The sequence below is a fragment of the Hoplias malabaricus genome, chromosome 13 (assembly GCF_029633855.1).
Source record: "Hoplias malabaricus isolate fHopMal1 chromosome 13, fHopMal1.hap1, whole genome shotgun sequence".
NCBI classification, from domain to species: Eukaryota; Metazoa; Chordata; class Actinopteri; order Characiformes; family Erythrinidae; genus Hoplias; species Hoplias malabaricus.
This window is the reverse complement of record NC_089812.1, coordinates 14,987,951-15,008,285: the sequence shown is the minus strand read 5'-3', so window position 1 is coordinate 15,008,285 and position 20,335 is coordinate 14,987,951. Positions and strand designations below refer to the sequence as shown.

General features: G+C 42.1%; 1 protein-coding gene across 1 annotated transcript; it reads right to left on the bottom strand.

Annotated features, from left to right (window-relative positions):
- Window positions 1–14,404: 14,404 nt before the first annotated feature.
- spry1 (sprouty homolog 1, antagonist of FGF signaling (Drosophila)) lies at window positions 14,405–18,987 on the bottom strand. Its single transcript, XM_066642094.1, has 2 exons — window positions 18,335–18,987; window positions 14,405–16,507 (listed from the first exon to the last, which is right to left on the bottom strand). The coding sequence occupies exon 2, from the start codon at window positions 16,450–16,452 to the stop codon at window positions 15,415–15,417; it is 1,038 nt and encodes a 345-aa protein (XP_066498191.1). The 5' UTR covers window positions 16,453–16,507; window positions 18,335–18,987; the 3' UTR covers window positions 14,405–15,414.
- Window positions 18,988–20,335: the final 1,348 nt, after the last annotated feature.

Here is a 20,335-nt window from a genome sequence, read left to right as displayed (position 1 = left end):
CCAGACTGTTATCGCTGTTAAAATGAATATTCTAAAAGGGCATTCCCAGGTCAGGAAGGATATATTGTTCCAGAATTAATCGTGATTAATTATATGATGTTCATTTTAATCCACGGATATGATCAGTGCATTATTAGCAAAATAAATGTTAAGAATATTAAAAATGTTCAAACATTTTGAATATTTATAATTAACATTTTTGAAATATTTTTAAAAAATAATAAGAACCCCAACTGTTTAGAGCAAGTGGCTAAAATACTGGAGACTTTCATTCTTATGTAAACAAGCACACAAGTAAACACAGTGGACAACACTGAGGTCAGCAACAATTTCTGAAGTAATATCCACATTGCTGAGACATCTATTTTCATTGTAAGTCAATTTAAAGAAACGATGGGCTTCCTATCAAGGAAATCTGTGGATATACAGGGATCTCCTCCCAACACATAGCTCTTAGTGGATTGTTCTTGAATCCCCAGCACATGGTCCCTCCGAGAGCGCATTTTTAAGAGTTACACCTCACTCTGCTATTAATATTGAACCATGTCGCATTTTTGAGGGCATTTGTTTCTGATTTGGCTGCTTCTGAAGCTCCATTCAGAGGCAGCAGTAGCAGCAGCAGTGGGACGCAGGCCTAGAGGCACGTTCGCTTTCAGCCTCCGTGTTTTCTTTCTTTTTTTCAGAGAGTGCGTATTCATTACGCTAGCAGCAAAGCCTCGCTTCAAAGTGCCTGGAGAAGAAAGGAACGCGGAGATGAAAAGAAGCAGCGCCATCCGAGGCCCTACAAGGCTTTTACACGGCTCCCCTGACTCCCTCGAAAGCTAAATCAGCTGCAGATAGATAGAGGCAGGAAGCTTAACGTTTGATCTTGATCTTGGGGGTCCCCCCCCCAACAATCCCATATCCCACCTCATCAGCTTGGGGCAGACCACTCTGAGAGAATAAGGCCTGGACCATACCCAAGGGATCCTCATAGGAAAAGCCTGAAGAGAACCTACAGCAGTGCTTTAAGGGTCATTTGATAAGTGTAGATACCAAACAAGAGTCCATTAGAAAACACTATATCTACTGTTTCGATGGTGTTTATATAAGAGGTGGAGTCAGTGTATGTGTAGGTTGTAGCTGGGGGTGGGGCTACAGCCACAGTATTGATACAGTGAAGTAGACTTGTGTGTTTGTGTGTGTTTTAAATAAGAGGTGGGGTCAATGAAGCACTAGGTTGGTGTTATAATCGCTTTATGATAGTGTTATTATTACACTGTTATGCCGAGGATGCTTGGTACATCCTCTTTGGCTCAGCGACACTCATTAGTGTTGTATAGCATTCCTACTCAAGCTGGGAAATGAACCTTCCATGTACAGGACATGGGTTACTTGCTGTGTTATGGTGCTACTCACTCTGTTTCCAATAAAGTGGCCAATTAATGGCAGTGCAGTGTGCGAGTTTCTGATACTGTGGCACTGAGTGTTGTTCCCAGTCATAGTAGATGAATCCTGATATTTGTTCCACCTCACACTAGAACATGCATTCCGCCCCAGTCAGACCTGGAAAAAGAAGAAAAGAAAAGGAACAGGAGGCAGTAACAGGAGCTAACCCCATATTCAAACTTCCTGTCTCCATTCACACGCTGAAACCCAAGAGTTGGACACTAACAAAAGCACCTCAGCGCTGATCACAGATCAGCCCGACCCCACTCCCATAATCATCTTCATTCGGAACAAAAGCCAGAGCCTGATTCGGGGTCAGCTCCTTCGGTAGTTTGACACCTTAGCCTGGGGCCGGGGCTAAGAAAATAAGCTGTTCTCAAATCAGTTTGAAGAGTGTCCTTCGCATTGAGCCCTGCCATATCACACAGGTCCAGGATCAGTGTTTTTAATGGGATTCTACTTGAATACTTCCTCTGGTTCCGTGCCAGCAAGGCCGGGTTACAGTCAGGACAAAGGTCCACCCAACAACAAGTACAGTATCAGGGGGAAAACAGCAGTTGATCTAGTCTTTCACAGAGGGGAACAGAGAAGACTGCTAACTGTTAATCCTCCTAATTTAAAAAATCTGTACATTTTATCAGAATATTATCTGTATTCTGTGCCCAGATTGTGCTTATGATAGCCTCAGTTGTGACTACACACCTCCAAAGTTCAGTTTCTAAAACTTACGCATCACACCTTGGACCTGAACTAGTCGCCCAGCATCAGTACCTGACCTCCCTAATGTTTGTGGCTGAATGCCATCAAATCCTTACAGAAATATTTTAACATCCCAGGAGGGTAGAAGACAATGCTGCTTCAAACGGGAGACAAACTCCCTACTAATCCCCATGAATTTAAATTAAATATAGATAAGCAAGAAATTGCAATGAAGTTATAATGTAATAAAGTAGTAATAGTACTCCCATATAGTAAGGATTTACATAGTGTATTTGTATCTTGATCTTTTAGGAATACACATCTGTCTAATACACATCTGCACACTTAACGCTCATCGATTACAGATTAAAAAGATGAAAGGAATTTGTTGTGGCGGGGGTTTTTCTGACCACTGTGTCCAGATCAAACAGCCCAGCAGGGTTCTGATCTACAGTTCCACAACAGTTAGGACAATGTGTGAAATAGCAATAAAAACTAACAGTTGCAAGCATCCGAGTTGAAATGTAGGAATGGGAAAGTCTATGGAGTCTATGGAGCACTGGATACTAATGGGGATGTGTTACAGGGTTTTTATGGTGCTTTTCCACTGCATGGAACCTACATAACTTGACTTGGCACTGCTCTTTTGCGTTTTGGTCCCTGAAATCCGTTTTTTTTTTTGTTGTTGTTGTTGTTGCTGCTGTGCAGGTCCATTTTTAAACAAGCTAAGTATTAAATTGTGATGTAGAGAGACCTGCAAAACCTCGCAGCTTGTAAAATCTTACAGCAGTGGTCACCTTTATTTTTATTCGATTCACAATGGCAGCTCATAGCATTCCCCCGAGGTGTTTTGGAGAGGTCTAAACAGTCCTTGGGTCGGTGGCCGACGAAACTCTCCAGCGTAAGCCAAATGTGCAACAGGGAAAACTGATCTGTGAGAACTGGGGCGTGGAGCCGAGTTCAGTCCAAAAAACAAAAACAACACTCGAATACACAACGAGTAAACAGCGCCTAACTTTACCGCCAGTGTTTGTGGTGGTTTCCAATCTTCACTCTTCCTGTTAGAGATGGGGTTTTGCAAAATAACTGGCTCCATTTTGCAGGGGAGCTGTGCTAGGGGAAAAGGGACCAAGCCAAGCAGAGTCGAGCCGATCCCATGCAGTGGAAAAGCACCATTAGTGCTATAGGATCTTAGGGAGTGTCTGTAAAGTCTTGGGTACTAAAGTGAACATCTCTGAAAGGGCAGGGTTGTGCAAGAAACCTCTTTACAAGGTTTCTACTTGAATTCACAATGATTTCAGCCTAAACTGTTAGAAAACAAAGGGACTGTACACGTCACTAAAGATACAAACTGTGTAAATGTGCCTTTAAAGGTTCAACAGTGGTGTTAAAGTTGAGTTGAGGTATAGTTAATATAGAATATGGAACTATTATGAGGGTACTACCACAGTGACAGGTTTTCTGAGAGGGTTTGACTGCCCCAGTTAGAGGCATTCATCTCAGAATAAGGGTTAGAGAAGGTTAGTTATGACTTATTCTGTACTCTATCCATTTGAAGATTTACACATGCCTTCAGAGCATTTTCCGTTCACCTACTGGCCCAACCTTTTTTGGAATTGGCTTTTTACAGCTGGACTGTGGCCTTGTGTATTCCAATCAACGTAAGTAAGTATAGATGGAGGGGCTCTTTACTCCTAAACCTTGATTCCAATGAGTTCTGATGTCCTTCCCCCACCACCCCTTCCCCAAAAGAAAACATCCCCCCAAAACTAAGAAGTTCCTGCTGAAGGAAAATGGCTGAGCCTCTGGCAGAAGAGTATTTGATTTTACTCTCTCCCTCTCTTCCTCCCTCCCTCCCTCCCTCCCTCTGCCTCTCTCGCTTCAGGCAAACCACTAATCAAAAACTTCCTCCTCTCCGGACTTTTCCATTCAGCTCCGCTGAAGCGTGGACAGCGTGCTCGGCAGCCAAACTGAAATTAGAGTCAAAGAAGGAGAAAATCTGTGTGTGTGTGTGTGTGTGTGTGTGTGTGTGTGTGGTTGTGTGTGTCTGGAGCCCCTGCTTTTCCTCCTCCACTCCACAAGCATTCATCCGCACAAAGCTGACACAGCGAACACTATCGGCCTGCTCTCGTCTCAAAAATTTTGGGGATGTGGTTGACTCAGAGCGAGCAACAGATTTGTGAGGGGTTAGGAATTTTGAACGGAAAATGTTAGAGGGTCTACGGAGCTCTGGATACTGAGGGGGTCTTTATAGGACCTGTGGAGGTTTGCATATTGAGGGGAAAGCAGGTCTTATAGGATCAGGAGTGGAGGGGGATTATACAGGGTCTATGGCGTTTATGGAGTACTAGGTACTAAGGGAAATGAGTTAGAAGGCCTTTGGAGCTTTTGCCACTCAGGGTGAGAACACACAGGGTCTATGGGGCGGTGGGCACTACAGGGAGCGTCTATGGAAAGGGGGATTTGGCAGGTTTTAGAGGGTCTTTGTAATCTATTGGAGAATTGTAGTAATCACCTACATATTTGCTCGAGAGTCCAGATTTTAAAACTGACCTTTCTCCGGTGATGGATATTTGAGAGTCATCTGTTGTCTCTTGTGTATCACTCATTATTATAGCCATTGCTGCCATCTTTTAGCTGAGTAAACAAAGGGCAGTTAGTGGTCTCCTCCGAGCATATTGAGCTGTCTAATGATTGGCATTAGTGGCAGTTTGGAAGATTTGTTGAATGGCTTTACTTCACTTAAAGAAGCCTACAGCCAATTTGGGCATAAAAAAGGGTTTATGATGTTTTGCAAACGGAAAATGAAGGGTCTATGAAGCTATGGAGTTGCAGCGGACCTCTGCGAGTCTCTGAAATGGCAGGATGAGAAAACCATTCCAGTTTTGATTGCAGAGCAATGTCGGTCCTCGGGGTCCCATCGTTAGCCAGCCACGTAAAAACACTCTGCTTAACCAAACTGCTGTAAAAACACAGGCTAGCGCTAATGATTTTTCAAGTATTTCCTGAGAAGATCCCTGATTGTGGAAAGTCATCCCAGAAGACGAGGTTATTTTTAGAGTAAGGGAACATCTCGAGAGCAAAACAGATCTCCAAACTACTGGCTGGTAGCTCGAGGATCAGATGGTTTCTCTCTGATGGTGTGTAGAGGTCTTTATTATCTGAATAATGACTGATGAGATTTTAAAACTTATATTAAACTTAATGGGCGGCACGGTGGCGCAGCAGGTAGTGTCGCAGTCAAACAGCTCCAGGGGCCTGGAGGTTGTGGGTTCGATTCCCGCTCCGTGTGACTGTCTGTGAGGAGTTGGTGTGTTCTCCCCATGTCCGTGTGGGTTTCCTCCAGGTGCTCCGGTTTCCTCCCACAGTCCAAAAACACATGTTGGTAGGTGGATTGGTGACTCAAAAGTGAGTGTGTGTGTGTTGCCCTGTGAAGGACTGGCGCCCCCTCCAGGGTGTATTCCTGCCTTGCGCCCAATGATTCTGGACCCACCGTGACCCTGAATTGGATAAGGGTTACAGATAATGAATGAATTAATTAATTAAACTTAATAAAACAATGTTGGCTCAAAAGGTTTTGGTTCAGATTTGAATGAATTCTAATGTAATGAGGAGGTCAAATGTATTATTCACAAGGCAAGACTTTTATCACAATTTTAAAATTATTTTCGTTTTAAAAACAACCTGAAAATCAAGGTATGCCTTTGTAGCTCTTTAATATGACCAGCATTCCCCAAGCCCATCAGGAACACTTCCAAATGCTGGAATATGAGCTTCTTCCTGGCTGCTGCACAACAGATGCTTCTGGCACTATTTTTTTTTTTTTTTTTTTTTTTTGTGGAATCAGTACTGTAATGAATGAGGCAATAAATTAATCACCCATTGAGGTGTTTGATCCCTGAGGAAATGTTAAAGAAGCCCCACTTCTCTCTTCCCTTCACAAAACACCCCCCTCACACACACACCACACTCACCCCCTCCCCAGGGTCTGGCGGGTCGTAACAAGTGATGGCTGTGATTAGCTTTAGGGGTCTTTTAAGAAGAGAGCCATTGAACAGCAACAGCTCACATCAATAAAGAGCCAATAGAGGAATCTCAAAAGCATGGGTTGTGCATTGAAAGGCTCACCTGGGGAGAGAAGGCTCACACACAGGGATTGCTGATAGGGATAGATTAAAGAGGTTTGGGAAGAGGAGATTTGTGGGCTGACCATTGATCATCCAAAGTGAATTCAGAAGTCAATAAAGTGTTTTACACCTTAATATAATCATTTTATTACTGGTTACTTTATTTGAATTCGCTATTACATATTAGTTATATAGCAATGACAATGTAATTACAAAGAGTTTTGATTTAGCCTTCAATAATATATTTTTTCTATCATTATTAAACTTGTAATCAATTGGCCACCCTTTCCAAGCGATTATAAATCATCACCGCATGTTTTGAGCCTATGTGCGATCACTCCCAAACACGCTTACATGGAAGCTAAGCCTGCATCCACACCCTCCCCAAGACTCTTCCTGCTATCTTCAGCCTCCCCTTTTCTTTTCTTCTCTTTCCCTGTCCTCCCTCCCTTCTCCCTCTCTCTTTTTTGTCTCTCCTCTTCCCCTTTCTCTTTCTCTCTTTCAATCCTCCCCCACTCCTCTCCAACTCCCCCCACTCTCGACACCAAAAGACCCAGAAAAGCTGGACATACTAAAGCCCCTATTGTTATCCCCCTGCACACAGAAGCAACCATGCTGAGAGAGAAAGAGGGAGAGAGAGCGGGAGCGGGTGAGCGAGGCAGGCAGACAGTTGTAACTGACAGAGGGCGATAGGACTTGGCCCTATCTAATCAAGGGCAGCAGGTCACTTCCGAACAACTGGGCAATAAAAGACAACTTCCAGCCCTTTAACAGAAGAGAGAGGGAGAGACAGTGGGGGGAGGGAGGGAGAGAGAGGGAGGGAGGGAGAGAAACAGAGAGAGAGAGAAAGAGAGAGAGAAGGAGGGAGTGAGAGGAAGTAAGTTGAAAAAGCCCAGCAGACAGGAACCATCTGGCTGGATGCATAGTCTAATCTTAAAAAGAAAAAAAAAAAAGAAAAAAAAGAGCCACTCCTCCTTCCTCTAAAACAGAGTCTGCACACAACCTAAAAGAGGCCACTGCTTGGAAAGAATGATCTAGAGTCTTTCATATCTAGTTTTTGAAGTTTTAGAAGCCCCCCACACACATTTTCTTTCATATTTTTACTTATAACAGGAAATAACTGGGGAGTGTGAGCCAAAAGTTACAGCTAGTCTCAGTATCAGCATTTGCCCCAAATTTCTTCATCATCTGTCTGGCTGATGCTGTTGGAAATGTCTCACTACCTCACTACCAACAGGCACTTTGTCTCTATTTATCTCTTCTATGAAGGCTATACAAGGAATGCTTGGGCATCACTATGAGGCTTTAATGGCATTCACCTATTACAGAATTCCACACAGAATGATTCCCTATTGTGCACATCACTATCAAACTTATGCTACAGTGCACTGGATGTTAGACAGCGATAGCTGAAGCTATAGCACAGTATAAATGCCATTTTGAATATTATCCAACATACAGTGCATATTTTGAATGCAGAAACAACAGTTATATGACTTACACTGTGCACTACGTAGGGTGGAAGGAGATACTTGAGATTCAGCCCTAGTGTTTTGGTGGTGTCATTGCAGAGCTGTACAGATCCCAATGCTCACAACAGCATAGGGCACTTGCGCTTTGCCCAGAGAGTTCCACTGCTCCACAGTCTTGAGCTGGAGGGATTTACACTCTTCTATCTGACGTCAACGTCCTGTTTTATTGTTAATGCTTCCCTATGGAGGAAATACAAGCATGAGTGTGCAAAATTAAACATCTGGGCCCACAGTGAGATACCGTATGCCTATATTTGCAATACCTCTCCCACTTCTTGCTGACCAGTCCCTCTTAGAAAGCCTGACCACTAACTTTGCTGAAGTGGGGGAGGGGTTTATGTAATTCCCTTTGTTGCACAAGCCTGAAAACAGCGTTTGTGTATAAATAGCAGAGGAAGTGGCTGTTGTTTGGGTTAATGGCCCTGGGGAAAGGTGTGGGGGATGGGGAAGTGGTAGAGGGAGGGCAGGAAAGAGGGAAGAGTGGGGGGGGGGGGGGGGGGCATTGCGTAGATTGTTGTGGGAAGACTTTTGCCCCATGATAACACCAGAGATATGGGCTTTGTTGTTATGTCTTTAAGGAATGTAACATGCAAGCCCCCACACACACTCTCACACACTCATACGTGGCGTTTCGTGCTGATTGTATTCATCGAGACATTATCAGACAGCCACATCAGTCAGATTCTTTTATTTTTCATCCGTGAAACACATCGTGGAGAGGATTAGCGATCAATCACACTGATGAAAGGGATCAGTGATCAATGAGGAACACATGGAAAACGTGCACTCAGCAAAGGGACTGTGGTGGAGCCCCATTCAGAAGCTGTTAGAGAGAGAGAGAGAGAGAGAGAGAGAGAGAGAGAGAGAGAGAGAGAGAGAGGGAGGGTTGGAGAATGTTAAACTACAGTCATATGCAAACGAGAGAGCATTTTCAGGTGGTGTCTTTAGTAGATTTCAGTGACTCTCAACAATGCTGTGAATAAATAAACCTCTGCATTGAAAAAATGATTAATATGAATTAATACTCACAATTAATTTTATTCTAGCTCACACCGATTCAATAAATTACATTTAAATACATTCACTCAATGGGCTTTTAAAACTCAGAAGAAGTAGTGACTTTAAATATATATATTTTTAAATAATCAATTCATAACTGTTTATTGTCAAGTCATTATCATGAATATATATTTGATTAACAAGATTTGGTCACCACTCCTCAAACACAAACATACACACACACACACACACACACACACACACACACAAACAGAGAGAGAGAGAGAGAGAGAGAGAGAGAGAGAGAGAGAGAGAGGCGCTATGAATGGCTCTCTCACATTGCCTTGTTTTGTATGCCAAGCAGGAAATGTTCCAGCTCCCGACAAACGCAACAACAGCCAACAAGCAACGTCTCTGCAGCCCAACACACACCCAGCAAAACCCTGCACAAACTGGCCACTTTATTAGAAACACCCACCTCATATATCCACAAACTGGCCACTTTATTAGAAACACCCACCTCATATATCCACACACTGGCCACTTTATTATAAACATTTATGCTCTAGGCTTACCCTCATTGGCCATTTTATTTGAAGCCCATACCCTGTGCACCGAGCCTTTCACCTTTTTATTAGAAACAGCCTCCACCACAGGTCACTTTATTAGAAACCCTAACTTACATACATCCATCTCTGACCATTTCAAAAATACTTTAACTGGCCTCCTTAAATGTAAACAAACCCCAACGTTATATATCCACTCAACTGGCCACTTTATTAGAAACACCCTACTTCTTTTTTTCCTTTGGGGAAGCACCGAACGTAGAAAGTAAAATCACTCAGTTTTAAACACTGAAATGGTCATAGGTTAAAATACATGAGTGAATGAATAGAGATGCATGTTTTTTTCCCTATAGGAACACTTTCTAAAGACAAACCTGACTTTATTAAACAAAGTCAAATGAAGTCGGCTGACAGTTAGTTATCTGTTGAAGAACAGAGGGAAGGGGTGAGAACGAGTGCTCTGTTTAAGCCCTTATTCACATTGTTAGGTATTGGGGTGGGAGTCTTTGATATGCAAGAGGCCTCTAGACAAGGAAAGTTCACAGAGGCCAAAGGTCAGCAGTCACACAGTATCTGCCAAAATCTGCTCAGTGGAGCTCTGGGACAGTTTCTGTAGCTTTCGCAAAGAAAAATATAGCAGACGTCTTTTTAATATGAATTACTAGTAACGTTTGAAACGAACGAAAATAATATCTAGTGATATTTAAAGACATTTTCACAATAACTGAACACAGATTAAATGGATTTGAAGTGTCATGTTTAACAAAAGAGACTTTGAAATCTAGGAATACCATGATGTATGTGCAATAGTGCCGTTTTTGATGTGGGACAGGACTCGTTATGCTCTCTTCATAGTATGTAGTGTTTAGAGAGGTTTCATTATTGATGTTTTATGCAATGTTCTCACAAATATTATTATTATTATTATTATTATTATTATTATTATTATTATTATTATTATTCATTCATTATCTGTAACCCTTATCCAGTTCAGGGTCGTGGTGGGTCCAGAGCCTACCTGGAATCATTGGGCGCAAGGCGGGAATACACCCTGGAGGGGGCGCCAGTCCTTCACAGGACAACACAGACACACATTCACTCACACACACGGACACTTTGGAGTCGCCAATCCACCTACCAATGTGTGTTTTGGACTGCAGGAGGAAACCGGAGCACCCGGAGGAAACCCACGCAGACACAGAGAGAACACACCACACTCCTCACAGACAGTCACCCGGAGCAGGAATCGAACCCATAACCTCCAGGCCCCTGGAGCTGTGTGACTGCGACACTACCTGCTGCACCACTGTGCCACCCTATTATTATTATTATTATTATTATTATTATTATTATTATTATTATTATTAATACTCTGTATGCACATACTGTTTTCACTGAACTTATTACATCGGCCATAAAAATAATACAACTGTGTTTATGAATTTTAGTATTTTTACAGACTGTTTCCACAGCTATTAATAGTTGTTCTGTTCCATAGGTGAATTTAGTCATGTTCTCTTTTTGAACTGTTCAAAAACCGACTTGGACAAGGCGGTCGAAACCACACACACACCTCTCTTTGGCTAAAAGGGTTATTTCTGAGAGAAATAATGACAAGTTTGGTGAAGGAACAGCACTGAAATGTTTTCCTGAGCACGGAGAGTATGTGTGTGTGTGTCTGTGTGTGTATTGTGGTCAGGCAGGTTAGAAGAGAGCTAGTGTGTGGATGTGTGTGTGACTTCCTATATGACTCACCCCGTTTCCATGCATGTTGGTACACGTAGGAGCCAGAATGAGTGAATGTGTGTGTGTGTGTGTGTGTGTAAGGTCAGAGCTGTAAATAGCACCTCGAGGAAATGGAGTCGTGTTCTTTTTCCGCTGGCAGAAGGAGTGCGTGGGCGTGAGACAAAAACGAAAAAAGAAAAAAACAATGCAGGAAATAAAAGCCCTGATGAATTTTTCCTGATGGGATCAATTCAGGAATTTGTGCAAACTATTTTAAATCTACAAATAACACACGCTAATACACACAATACAGACTGTTTTCTGCTCTCCTTTGCTCATACAATCACACACACACATTAATGAACATATACAGCTACCATGAATAATCAGTTCATTAATTTGGGAGAAGGAATGCATTAATCAACTTAGGAATTGATTTTTTGGGCCTTCATATAATTATCATATCATATCATGTCCTAAATATCTCAATAGTTCTAGTATCTTATAGGATTTTATATAAAATATTGATCATGTAAAACACCAACCCTTTTTCTTTTAGGGCTACATGTGTGTGTATGAGTGTGTACTACATGCATCCCTCCACCACTAAATGATATATTAATCTTTAGATTGTATCTATAATACACTATAACACTATCATAAAACTGGCACAAACGTTAAGGAATGTAATCCTCAACCACTTCCTGTGGGTTTTTTTGAGAGTGTTAATAAGGACAGACGTCTGGTTCCATTCACCACCACTGGCGAATATTCTCACTTTGAAATTCTCTAGAATACAGCATTTCACATCAAACTGCTCAGAATAACCTTGTTTACACTGTCACGACTGAATGATCCTGAAATGCTGTAAAGTAAAGCTGTTACGATTAATCAGTTCTCTGAGTGATTAGTTAGTGATGAGTGGGCAGTTTGCATTTACTACTGTTTGGTGGTTGTTCAACAACACAGAACAATTCCTCAAATACACAAATTAATTGCCGAAATAATCACAAGCCTACTTCAATTACTATAAAAAATTATTGCTGTCTGATTTATTCTTTGTTACACAGAAATTGTTTGTAGGCTTACACTTTTAATTAAAAGATTAATTCTTCTGTCTAATCACAGACATAATCTATTACTGGATTTAATATCAAATAATCAGATAATTTAATTAAGCATCAAATAATTAGGTTTAGTTAAATATACACCAAAATATTTCTTCAGTCACCGAGAATAATCACTAGATCTTTATTGTTTCTAAGGAAATTACACCCTGAATAATTTGATCAATTGTCCAAATAACCACTGTATTACCAAGTATTCCCTCAGTGTGATGTTTAACACTCAGTTTGTGTTTGTGTGTGTGTGTGTGTGTTTGTGTGTGGGGGAGAGAGAGAGAGAGATTGCTCTATTGCCCTGTGAAAACCAAATGGCCCTTCAAGGTGACAGGAAATAGACCAGGAATCCACACAAAAGGCTTTTACTGTGACAAAAGGTGCATTCCTGCAGGGAGAGAAAACACACACACACAACAGCTCCATTTGGGCAAGTGGCCTTTAGTTCCTGTTGTCAGAGACACTAAAGTAATCTTGTTGTAAACTACAAATTCCTCACATAAATCAGAAAAAAGCTAAACATTCAGGAATGTGGCTGCTAAACATCTTTTCAGTGTCTTTTCTCTCAAGAAACAACTTTAAGGACTAGTTTACATTAAAACAAATCAAAGAACAACCATTTTGTCCATAAAAGACCTGATACTAAAACTAGCATGCTAATACTAGCATGCTGAACTTGTTATACTTGGCTATGCTAGGGATGTATAATCATCTGCAATCAACAGCATTAGTAAATGTTTTCATAGCTACATAGTGTGGTTTCTTTCTAAGCCAAGTGGGGTTGAACATCCAAGACTCTCCTGGTGTGGAAGGTTAGCTTTTATATTTCTGTTCTGAGGCTAATGTAGCTAACAGACATGTAAGTATCTTAGCATGTTGCAAATTGCAGCTTGCGTCAGAACACATTGCACTTCTTAAATAATCTTGATTATGTGGCTTTGAACAACCTGACGAACTCTAATCTTTAAAAACATCGGACAAAAGTACACCATGTGGCTATAAATAGTCAAGTTTTATCTGCACTTGCATCAACTTTCCACAGTGTGGTTATTAGTCTTTAGCTGCATTACAATCCATTTCTCAGGTACATTAGCATCATAATAGCCTCTATTAAGAAAAATAAAGCTGGAAACATTAGGCTGGTCTTAGTTAACAGCTAAATTTGGATATAAAATGTGAGAAACAAAAGTACAATTCAGCTAAAACTAGAAGTTTCATATGTATATCTATCTATTGTCCACAGTTCCAAGTTTTTACTGCTCATTACTTGTTAGCTACATTAGTGTACACTCGTTTCTAATACAAAACTTAAAGTGGAACCACAGATAAGTCCTGGATAACTAAGAAATTTGACAGGGACAGAAAAAAGGTTAGCAAAAATAGTGCTTGCTAGCATCAATCTTTCCCTGTAAACATGACATATATCTGATCTAGCCTATAGATTTAGCATTATTATTACCTATAGTACAAAACTAAAGCTGTTAATTGCTAAATTTTGGATATAATAAAACATTGGAGTGAAATGAAAGCTATCGTTTTGTAGTTTCATTGCTACACAAGCTGAGACCAATTAACACTTTAAATATGTGGAATTGGGAACTGTTCAAGGCTCAGATTTCAAGCTACGTATCATTCAAATCCCATGGCAACATGGCGCAACAGGAGAGTGACTGAGCTTAAGAACGAAAACAGAAAAACAACCCCAGAACATTTCAACTCTTCAACACTGTACTTTTAGCTTCGTTTTTCCACTTTGATTCATGCTCGGCTGAGACCTAGCCGTGCCAAAAACAACCCGGGCTTCCTCCAGCAGCCTCTTCCAGAGAGATGAGAGAGAGAAAGAGACTCCGGGTCAAAGCCTGTAGCAGCAGGAACTAAGCAATAAAAAACCTACAGTGATAACACTTTATGATAATTACACAGGTGGCTGAGAAGAGATGGCCCCAATCTCCCTCACACACACACACACACACACACTCTCAGAACAAATAAGGACAGTTTGAGAAGGCAGTGCAAACACACACAACTAAAAAAGAGAGACTGATACAGAGTGAATGAGAGCACAAACACCCACAACAAAAAACTGTTCTCCCAGTCCCTACATTCAGCCACACACACACACACACACACACACACACACACAGTTGGAAAAGTAATAATGAAAGACACAAGCCGGTATGTATTTTATGTTAATTAATATATTTCTGCAGTAAAGTTAACATAGCATTTTCTTTTTTCGTGTCACCATTTTTCAGTATTGATATTTTGTTATATTCAGACATGAGTAAATCTAAGACTGTCTTTTTGCAATAAATATCATAAAATAATAGAGCTTCACTTAATAAATATTTTTTTTACAATGACAAAAAAAAGTTTAAACAGACATTTTTCTTTCTTTCTTTTGTTTCTTTTTTTCTTAAAAAATAGCCAGAATTTTTCCTCTAATGAACTTTAAACATACAATTTACAAAAATATGAGGGAAAAAAAAAAGACAACAACATAAACAGAGTCAGAATGCCACGGAGTGTTTGAGTAAGTGTTTTGGGGAGCAAAGGAAAGACATCCGTCCGGAATTCAGTCCGGAATGTCCGTTTCTGTTCGGGAATAGCGTCAGGGAGGAATACTATGAGAGGGAGGGTCGTTTCCGTGGAAACGTGCACGGCCACGGGGACCCAGTTTACCACAACCCTCCTTGAACAATACCAGGTTGCTATGGAGATCTGGTAACAGCTACATATTATGGTCTGGCTAGACAGTCCTTCACAGATTCGGCAGGAGGCCGATGCTCGTTCTCTCGGCAAAACCTTGCAGCACCAGTTTCTTTCTTCCTCTTTATTATTTTTATTTTAATGCCATCCCCCACCCCCCCACTTTTAACGTTAGTGAGTAGCTGAACAGTCCCACAGTCAGTTAAGGCAAACACTGGTTTGTTAAATTAAAACAAAACAAAATAAACTCTGCTCAACATCAGAAAAAAGTGGTTTCGATTTTTCCGTTCTCTGTTCTCCTAGCAGCAGACCAGGCAAGGAAGAGGGGATTGTGTTATAGAAGAGTTTTGATGGTCACCATCATCATTAGTCCATCCTCTTCCTCCCCGATCAGGGTGGGTGGGGCTACAGTGGACACCTGCGCCAGACTGACCGGTCAGATCAGCCCTTGATCAGTTCCTCTGCATGTTTTTAGCGCATATCTGGGGTATACTGGCTTCTCAGCTCGTTCTCAGGAGGGCTTGGCTTGTCCCAGTCCATGCCCTTGACCTTGATCCCAGCCCTGCAGCTTGCAATAGACGGTGTTGGAGTTCTTGCAGCGACACCCGGGCCTGTTCACCCGGTCATGGAGATGCTGGCACGCCTTGACGCAGGCCTTGGCTGGAGGGTAGCAGAGCAGGCATGGGAAAAACGGTGCCATCAGGCCCATGCACAAGAAACGGGGAAGGCAGCGAGGCCGGGATAAAGAGCAGGGCCTGTCTGCGCAGGAATCTCCGTCATCGTCATCATTGGAGCAGTGGTAGAAGAGGCCTTTGACCAGGCACATGCAGGTACCGTGCTCCACGAGGCTCTCAGCCGAGCAAAGGCACTGACCGTTGCAAGCCAGGCAAGAGGGCAGCATACGAGGGGCTGTACATTCGCTGCATTTGCACTTGCCACATCGTTCGCAGATGAACTGGTGCGGGGACGAGGGTGTTAGATCACCCTTGCCGGCCAGAGCAGGCCCGAGGCTCACCGGCTGCTTCAGCAGAGTGTCTGTTGGTAGAAGCGGCTGCATGGGTGAGCTCAGACCTTTAGGCTGAGTCCTAACGGCTCTTTCTGGCCTGTTTTGATTATGATGATGATGGTGCTGTTGATGATGATGGTGGTGGTGGTGTTGCCGCGACGGAGGCGACTGGGCAAGCAACCCCTGCTCCGAAGATGCACTACCACTGCTGCCGGAGCTCCCGGCGCTGCCCATGCTGGTGGAGCGGCTGAGGGCAGGCGGCCTGCTGACCGCCGGGCGCGCCTCGTAGTTGTTGTTGACGTTGACGAGGATGACCTCGTGAGTCCTTTCGTGTTTGTCGTGGACCCGAGGTGCTGGGGCAGGGGGTCTGCGGGCCACCACAGCCGGACCCTCTGTGTACTCGTTGGACGAGCGGATGGCTCTGATCTGCTCCAAGGAGAGGATGGCCCCAGCCGGCAGCTCCAGGTCCAGGCGCTCTCCGGCCGACGGCTCGCGGATCACCGCAGCTGAGCCGGCGACTCCGCGCTGACTGCGACGATCCATCTGACCCGATCAGCAACTCCCTGCACAGGCACAGACTCTAGGCTCATCGGATGACCTGAGGGAGAAAGAGGGAGGGGGATGTTAAGCAAGAATTCAAAGGTTTTTGTAGACCCCTAGCACAGTGACTGGAACAAAACCTTATTTCCAATGAACTGCTTTAGGTTCTGCAAATAGTTTATGATCAATGGATCAATATATAATCAAATATATAAAAGAGAATTTAGAGGGTTTAGTCTGACAAGGTTTTTTTCTTTAGTTTATGCCTCACTAAAACTATCTCATATTAGTTTAATAGTAAATAAACCTATTCAAACATAACGACTTGTTACTGCATAGTTACTAAGTAATAAGACTTCAGAGAGTTTTCAAGGATTAAGTGCTATACTCAAATCTTCAAAGTCTCACAGAGATTTGAGCCATTAGGGCTCAGTGTGTGGCTCCAATGGATGATTTCCTACAGTCATTCACACCTTCGCCTCGCGCCCATTCACTACCACGGTCACTTCCCAACGCCTACGTGCAGCTCCACTAAAACGCAGTAAAGCATTTTGCTGACATTTTCTATCGCACATTCAGGGACAATGTTCACATCGACTCGCAAATAGTTCAATGATTCAAAGATGCTTTTAGCAAAAAGAGGATTGAATAACGAGTCTGGGCTACTGCACTTTAACCAGAATAATAAGCAAAACACTAAAAACTGAAAAGAATTTACTTGCAGATAACTTCCATTTCCTGTAATGTGTGTTTCTCTGAAGAACCAGGCACTAAAGCCCAGACAGCTTTCACAGTAACGTATTTCTTTGATCCAGTTTGTTCAGTAAGAGCTAACGTCTGACCACTAGCTTTGTTAAATACAGCTACTAACTTCATATATGTAACACAAAATGTGCCCTTAAATAAATGACAATATTAACACTAACATATTCATCTTCAAATACTGTCAAATGCAAACCTTTACATGTCCCTTGTAAATAATGTTTAGTGCATAAAAAAACAACATATAATGTCAAATCTAATGTCTTTTGAATATGTTAAACTCACCAAATACTCGGAAACGCGTGTCCACAAATAAGAAAAACGTCAACTTTCTAAATGAATTTAAAATAACATACTTTAACCAAACTCTTGCCTATGACAACCAAGTACATTAATTAATAACTATATAAATATGTATTAATTAATATCCCATTCACACTCGCCGGTGTTGGCAAATGCTGCGACCCCTACCGGATCCGCTCAATTACTGCGGGTCCAAGGACGAGCCCAAGAGGAAGAGAAGGAGGGGGGCGGTCAACTTATGAATGAAAACAAGCCTCGGTGGGGGGAGGGGAATTTGGTAGTTACCGCGCGAGGAGGGGTATGAGAGGGAGGAGGGGGGGGGTGGTAATAGAACTCTGGCAGTCAAACTACCCTCGAGCCCTGCATGCTCTCGAGCGCACAGTCTACACGTACTCCTCTGTGGATTTTCTAAGCCACGCAGTGGAGAAGCGAACGCGCAAAAACGTCGAAACGCAAAACGGTGCGATTTGCGTTTTTATCCTGCACGCGCGAGCTTCCCAATGCACGCTGCTCACGGCGTACGCAAAGGCAGCAGCGCAAAAGCGTGTATATAACGGCACGTGCGTGCACGCATTTTGTAAAAAGTAAACGGGCAACTGAAGTATAGTGAGATTCAATTTATTTACTTTGGAATCGGTTCAGTAAAGATAATATCACTCGACATAACCGTAATCACTGAAGAAACATGAATATGAAAAACCACGGGTAAACTGTCTTACAGATGTCTATTCTGTATTATTTGGAGCATTTAGTATAGAAATATACACATATAAGGTTCAGAATTGTTGTATAAATCACTAATATTAGTCAAAGTACGCACCTATTTGCACTCATCCACAGCGCCGACTCCATCAGCCAGTGTTGCTCCGGTCCATCCAAAAATGTTGCAAAAAATAATAAGTCACGATTTTCAATGTACATCCATATAAAACGCGTCCCGATATTCCAAGCTGAAGTTCTGATTCCAGAAAAAAAGCTTAAATCCACGTTGGTGGTGAAAACGATAACATTAACACGTTAAAGTATTTCTATTAGGCTATTATATTAAATAATAATTATTATAATAATAAAGCCCGTTAATGTGAGCTGGGAGGTGTAGGAAGAAACTCCACTTTAGTCCGAGAACCATGAAGCATAACCAAAGAAGCAAATAAACAAACCGAAAAAACGTATAAAATTAATAAACAAAACAAATCCTCTCGTCCGTTCGTCTGAACGTCACGCATACATCCGGGTAACGTTATGTTTTATAAGTCCGCTCAGGTTTGAGGTGAAAAAGCAAAGGTTTGCAGCGTGTTTTCGTGTTTGTTGTGTTCGTTTCTGTTGTTTTCTCTTCGTCTCCGTCGTGTGGAGGCTGCAGCCGAACTAAAGTAGGTCTCTCTCTCTCTCTCTTCCCCTCTCTCTGCGTTAATGAATGGGAGAACAGCTCCGCCTCGGCGCTGTGAAATCGGACACGGCGCATCCGCTCGGCGCTGATTGGCAGATGGACGCAGGCGGGGCGAGGAAAGGGCGTGGTTTAAGGTGGAACGGAGGAACGCCGTGACACAGCGAAGTGTAGTTAATCTGATCTGAGAACGGATCAATATTGATGATCCCCTCTGATTCCCACTGAGCTACTTCATCATCAGCACTGACCACTTCTCAGCATTCATCCCTAGTGAATTACAGATTCCTATTAATCACTAACCTGCAATTATTTTCCAATGTGTTACATATACATACAAAACTGAGCACTGAAATAAGCTTGATCAATATATTATGTGATCCACCCAATAAACAATAGTATTATTAATCACAACTAAACTGCTACCTAGTATTAATAGGCTACCCAACTACTTATAATAATTGATCATGAGTCACTACTAAACACTAGTCACTAATCACAATTAAAATACTGATCCACAACTGATCACCACTATTATATATTTTTACAGAAATACTGATCCCTAGCAGTCATTACCAAACTATTCCTCATTACTATTATTACCAAAGTAGTATTCACTACTTACTAATCACTACTGTTACTACAACTAAAACAAATTAGCACTAGCATTAATATGGCAACAATAAAAGCACTGATTCTTATCACCACTTGTAACTTATCACTGATATCAATTATAGTGCTGTTATTACACAGCAGACCAAAATCCCAGTTTTATTTTCCGTGAATTAAAATTAATTCACTGATATAACTGAATTAGAGTTTTAACTGATTCATAATGATCACTATTCACTACTAAACCCAATTGGTCATTCACTAGTATTAGTAAAATACTAATCCCTACCAATTACCCTAGTACAGATCTCCAATAAAGATTGCAAAACTTGTTAATCACTACTAATCACACTAATATCACCCCTATGTTAACCCATCATATACAGAACCACAGGTCCCTACTAAACCCCACATCTTCTGTGGATGAAAACTAATGAATATAACAACTAAAATCTCTACTCATCTACTAATCACTTGTCACCAATGACATTCATCATCACATTTTATCAGCTAGCAGTGACCTATTTTTATTATTCCTCTCCTGTTAAACACACTGTTATCTACTGTAGCACTGTGGCTATTGATCAGTGCTGACCTCTGTGAGCTCATCCCTTCTGATTATCACCAATCCTGGCTTTAATCCCCGGATTTGCGGCTGTCTGTCCCGAGCGGTGGGCCGTCTCCACCTTAAAAGAGCGCGAGGATCCCCGCGCCCCCCGAGCTGACCGCGCGGATGCGCCACATCCGGCTGCAGTAGAAAAAGGGGAAGTTCAACAGAGAGTCAGGAGAGGGAGGGGGGGCGTATGAGGAGGTTGGGATGGGTGG